The 5,703-nt window shown below is 41.6% G+C and overlaps 2 protein-coding genes across 4 annotated transcripts in view; one reads left to right on the top strand and one right to left on the bottom strand.

Moving 5' to 3' along the window:
• Positions 1-5,703, bottom strand: part of borcs7 (BLOC-1 related complex subunit 7) — a 1,032,483-nt gene that overhangs the window by 270,577 nt on the left and 756,203 nt on the right. The gene's annotated exons all lie outside the window — the stretch shown is intronic.
• galm (galactose mutarotase) overlaps positions 1-5,703 on the top strand; it is a 42,935-nt gene that overhangs the window by 22,248 nt on the left and 14,984 nt on the right. For both annotated transcript variants that reach the window (XM_050070730.1, XM_050070731.1), the window contains exon 6: positions 80-161. In XM_050070730.1, coding sequence (XP_049926687.1) covers positions 80-161 — 82 coding nt within the window. The remainder of the gene's footprint in view (positions 1-79; positions 162-5,703) is intronic.

Here is a 5,703-nt window from a genome sequence, read left to right as displayed (position 1 = left end):
TGTGTGTGTGTGTGTGTGTGTGTGTGTGTGTGTGTGTGTGTGTGTGTGTGTGTATGTGTGTGTGTGTGTGTGCGTGAAGGGTGCAGCAGACATCTATGACCATCAAGTGTCCATCAGTGCACAGTCCTACCTGCCTGTGGATGACACAGCAATTCCTACAGGTAAAGATTCACGTGCTGTCTCACAACAGAATGAACACAGCAAAGACAAAGTGATACATTTAAATGAAGTATGTGAAAGTATGAGCATTTACATGTGAACTTAAAGGTCCAGTGTTGAGGATTTAGGGGGATATATTGGCAGATATGAAATTTAATATAATAATAATGTTTTCTTAAGTATAAAACCACCTAAAAATAAGAATCGTGGTGTTTTCAGGATGCTGAGTAGCTCACTTGGTTAGGCAGGCGCCCCATGTAGGACTATGTCTTTGCCACAGTGGCCACAGTTTTGATTCCGACCTGTGGCCCTTTGCTGCATGTCATCCTCCCTCTCTCCTCCTTTCACACTACCACTGTCCTATCAAAAAAAAGCCCATCTGAGACAAGCAGGAAAAACACTGATTTTTAACGTGAAACTGCTTTATTCAGTGTATTTACCAGTTTATATTACCTGGAGTCTCAAATATAAACATTGCTTATGCACAAAACAAGGCCTGAAAGAGGCGTTCACCACTTCCCACACAAACGTTTTGATGTATAAAAACATACTTGACGGGAAATTGTGAACACCTGTAGGGAAACTCTGACCTTCATACGAACATTTTGAAGGCAGGGGATATTGGCAACAGTGAGGTGGTGAATTGAAGCCACATTGTAGAAATTGTGCGAGATATCATTATATGTATATGTCTTGCACATTTAATTTTCGCTCATATCACTTGTTTCTTATAGAGCGACTTCATCATAAACATTCAGTCCAGCTGTGTTATTAATGCATATGCTAGTGAGCCATAACTTTTCCATAAACACCTGTCAGTTGTAAAAATGATTAGCTTACTCAAATCTCACATTGAATTTTGCTCATTATTTCATCATCGCTGTCTCACCATCACATTCCATTCCATTCATTCGTGGTCAGCAGTGGAGTGCACATCAAATAGCATTAGATAATTGCAAAATAGAGCAACATTTTACAATAATATCCTCTAGTACTGTAAATATATATCAGCAAGTACAATCTGAGTTTTCAGTTTTTGTGTATAAAATCACTGCATTGAACATGAGTATGTGCACACAAAGCACATTGGAGACATTGCAGTCGCTGCCACACACTTTTCCTTCTCCAGTCATCTACCTACATTTTCACCGCCTGCATATATGGATTGTGTAAATCAATAAAGTCTGGAAATAAAGCCATCGCCAGCTCTCGCACAATTATTAAACTCCATATCCTCATTTTGAGTCCCAGATTCCCAGAAAGATTGCCATAAGAAACTCACATAAATAAATAAATAGTGCTCACCCATCAAACTTTCATCTTCAAATGATATCCTAGTGTCGGAGATATACTAATTGTCATGATCATTTTGGCGAGGTGTGAAGCAATCAGTGTAAATGCTGTAAACTTTAAACACTGCAGTGATACTTGGCTGTTGCAATGATTCACCTGTGAAGTCCCATTGATCAGCAGGCTCATTTCTGTGTATCAGCGTTCATGAGGTGCTTTTTGCCCTGACCTTTAATGGTTGAATGTGGGCGTGTAGAGGGCAGGATATAAGGCCGATCCACATGCGGACAATTCCAAGTTGATTTGGAAGGAAATTGCGCACATTTTTATGGGCACACACTATTAAATGAAGAAGAAGACTTTATTCATCGCTGAGGGGAAATTCAGTTTTTTTTTCATCTGTTGTCACATTCACACAGGCCCGAAATACACACATGTGCACAAATAGGACTATATATGTATTTAATGGAGAGATGTCAGAGTGAGAGGGCTGCCTATGGACAGGCGCCCCAAGCAGTTAGGGGTTCAGTGCCTTGCTCAAAGACACTTCAGCAGTGCCCAGCTACCAGTCCATACTCCATATTTGGTCTGGATGGGGACTTGAACCAGCGAACCTCCAGTTCCAACCCAAGTTCCTGTGGACTGAGCTACTGCCTCCTCAATGAGACCCTGAGAATGAAAAATTAGAATCCTGGTCCATTTGTTTTGGAGAGGAGACCTCTGTGGATAATTCGGCTCCTGGTAAAAACCTCCTGAACATCTGGATCTTAAGTTGTCAGAGAAAAAAAGGTGAGCACACATTAGCAGATGGTGAGCAAGCCACCCATCTCTGACATGCCAAACAGCAACAAAGAAACACTGATTTGTAACGTGAAACTGCTAATACAACACATTCAGTACAATACAACACAGAACAGAATGCTCTTTGTATATTCTGAGCTGCAGTCTTTGTGCCTCTGGTTCTATTTCCAGAGGTCAGGTCCTGTTGTTTGAGATAACTGATCCATCGTTCCTATGTGGTTTGTACAATATGAACTGTAATTATGGTGTTTTTGTTACTGTTCATACAGAAGCACTTATACTTTAGTGTGGGAGTGTGTTCCTTCATGCTCTGCCAGACAAACATTCTCATTACCCTGCAATTAGCTCTGGTTTCCCCTGGAGACAGAGCAGCTAATGACTATTTATTTATATCACACAATCTGTGTTACAGTGGAAATCCACCTCAAGGACTAAAGAAGAACATGACTTAAAAATGAGCAATCAATTCTGTTCCATTCCTAGTTAAGCATAGAGGGCTGTATTTATGTCTTGACAAACTGGGCCTGCCGAATGTCTCTGCCTCTGTGCGCTCTGACCATTAAGGCCTGAACACACCAAACTGACATCAGAGAACTAGCAGCGACGACAGCCCCCTGCTGCCTCGCCTCTTGTCGCGATGTCTCAGTCAGAAAGTTGCGCATGACAACAAACCGACAACCAACAAGCGCATGTGTCTTCTGTGCCTGTGTGAGAGGACATACCCCTCCATACCAGCAGACGGCAGTCGTCTGTAATCGTTAATCAAATAGGGTAACCGGAAGATTGTCTTGACATTAGTTAGCCAGTTAGCACATTAAAAACACAATCCAGTGTTGAAAGAACAGAGCATATTTGCCATGTGCCAGTGAGCAATAACACAAACCATCAGGAAACGTTTCTGCTACAGAGCTCAATTGCTAAAGAAAAACAATCTGACCTCATAACCAGTTTGTTTCAACATCACTCCCTGTTGATTTTAGCTCTTGATTTATATTTCTCACTTCCATTTCTCTTTTTTTGAGCTGAGCTGAACTGCCAATCAGAGCGATTTCATTCATCAAAGGGCTCCACTGTGCCAATGCTGATTCAACATACTGAATCGGTGGAACAAAAGGCCAGTGAGGGCCAATGGTTCTGGACACTCCACACCAACGAGTGTGTCAACTTTGACCAGCTGCCAACTGTCTACTTGGTGTGTCAGGGCCCTTAAATCTCCAACCGGAGGATAGTTTGGCGTGGGACAGCTCAAAGTCTGTGTGTTCACACCTGGCATTAGAATAGGTCTCCACATGCATCTCGAGTGACAACCTGTGATGAGATCTCACTTCTCTGCTCTTCATGCAAACAGACATGAAGGCTAGATCATCTCTGTTTGTGAAGGCCCAATGCACTGTTGCTCTGGGCAGCACTAGTTCAGTCCATAGGGACTTGGGTTGGGAACCGGAGGGTCGCCTGTTAAAGTCCCTGTCCGGACCAAATATGGAATGTGGACTGGTAGCTGGAGAGGTGCTAGTTCACCTCCTGGGCACTGCCGAGGTGCCCTTGAGCAAGTCACCGAACCCCCCCAACGGCTCGGGGCGCCTGTCCATGGGCAGCCCTGTCACTCTGACATCTCTCCACTTAGTGCATGTATAGGTCCTGTTTGTGCATGTGTGTATTTCGGACCTGTGTGTAATTGACAACGGAGTGAAAAAAATTTAATTTCCCCTCAGGGGAAAAAAGTAGTTAGTTTAAAATGTACTTCAAGTAAAAGTTACTTAGTTACTTCCAACAACTTGATGGGGATCATTCCATACAAAATGGTCCAGGGGTCATAAATCCAATCCGAAAACTGGTTATTTTTCATTAAAGGAAAATCTTTACAAATATAAGAGCATAATGACATTAAACATATCAACACAACATTTAGTGTGTCTTTTGGGCAGTACAACTTAGTCAGACCATCACATGAAACAATAAAACATTGTCAAATACAGTTGAATTGAATTCTGTGATGAACCATAGAATTCAATTCAGTTTAGGGCTGCACAATATTAGAGCATCACCATCGCAATGTGTTCTTGTACAATAGTCACATTGTGAGACTCGCAGTATAAGTTCATCATATCAATATAATATTAGTCAAAGGCAATATGCCATACTTATTTTGCTGGTTAACACTTTAGGTTGTGAAGTTCTCAATTTCCATGACAGTTTGATTGTAAAATGCATATTTCATGCAAATACAGCCTTTCCAAAGCCCAAATGATGACTTCTTTCCAGATAGAGCTATTCAAGTTATTGCAATACACTGTATATTGCAATACATAACGCAGTATACAAAATCGTCGCATTGTCAATTTTGTCTAATATCGCGCAGCCCTCAATCAATTTGACTCACCACCACAACTGTTAGACAGATGGTACACAGAGCAACTTTTTGAGCAATGTTGTTGGGCATTATTCTGTCTTACCAGGCAGGCACAGTTTGCACTGCATAATGAAGCAGTTTCCTCATGTATGTTTGAAGGCAAAGAACATGGACATCATGGACGTCAGCCAGTGGTTTTGCATATTACCCAGAGGGCGTTTCGGGCCGTGTTGAAGGCTACTTAAAATAGCCCATTTTATGTTCTTTTATAGCCCTTTTATTGTGTTTTTGTTGTAGTTTAGCCTATCTTATTGTTGTGGTTGGGGCTGGGCTAGTTTTGTGTGCAACCGTAACCAAGAGTGTCATATCGTTTAGTGACTTCCTTCAATAGTGAGAATTGGAGAGTTAACCTCACGGCTGTTTGCACGCCATAATATTTGATTCTGTAATGCTGTGCTTAGCTGTACCTAGTTAATATAAGGCAGTAACATCAGGCTATCTGGTAAGATCACCAATTGAGACATCCATTTTAATTAACATTCACGGGTCGGAGTAGCAGCGGTCGGAAAAATGACACAAATATGATCGGATTAATGGGAGGTCGGGCTAATGGATCTCAAAAAATAGGACTCTATGGTCGGACTACTGGGTAGTCGAACTATAGGGTGGTCGGACTCCGGACACTCCAATTAATCAATCAAATTTTATTAATATCGCAATTTTCATACAAAGATAATACAACATAAAATGCTTCACACAATAAAAACAAAAATAATAGGAAGTGTTCCCCAGTAAGTAAATCCATCGGTTAAAAAAAAACAAAAAGAAAAAAAAACTTTTTTTTTTCTTCCTTTACCTCTGGAGGCACAGCCCAGAGTTTTTCAACTAACGAAAGTGCAGGGGCCTCGGCGATCGCTCACGCCCTTCACTTCCACGATGTCTAGAAAGCATCAGTGGCTGCAGCTGACAGGGACAGCTAACAGCAGCAGCAGCAAAGCTAACATCAGGACGTCATCTGTTAAAAGCCTCCCGTTGTCGGATATGACATGAAACTACTCCAGTTAGCTCAATCATGTTGTAACTAAGACATCCGCTGGAAAAAA

The sequence above is a fragment of the Epinephelus moara genome, chromosome 19 (genome assembly GCF_006386435.1).
Source record: "Epinephelus moara isolate mb chromosome 19, YSFRI_EMoa_1.0, whole genome shotgun sequence".
Classification (NCBI taxonomy): Eukaryota; Metazoa; Chordata; class Actinopteri; order Perciformes; family Serranidae; genus Epinephelus; species Epinephelus moara.
This window is presented reverse-complemented; position numbering and strand designations above follow the sequence as displayed.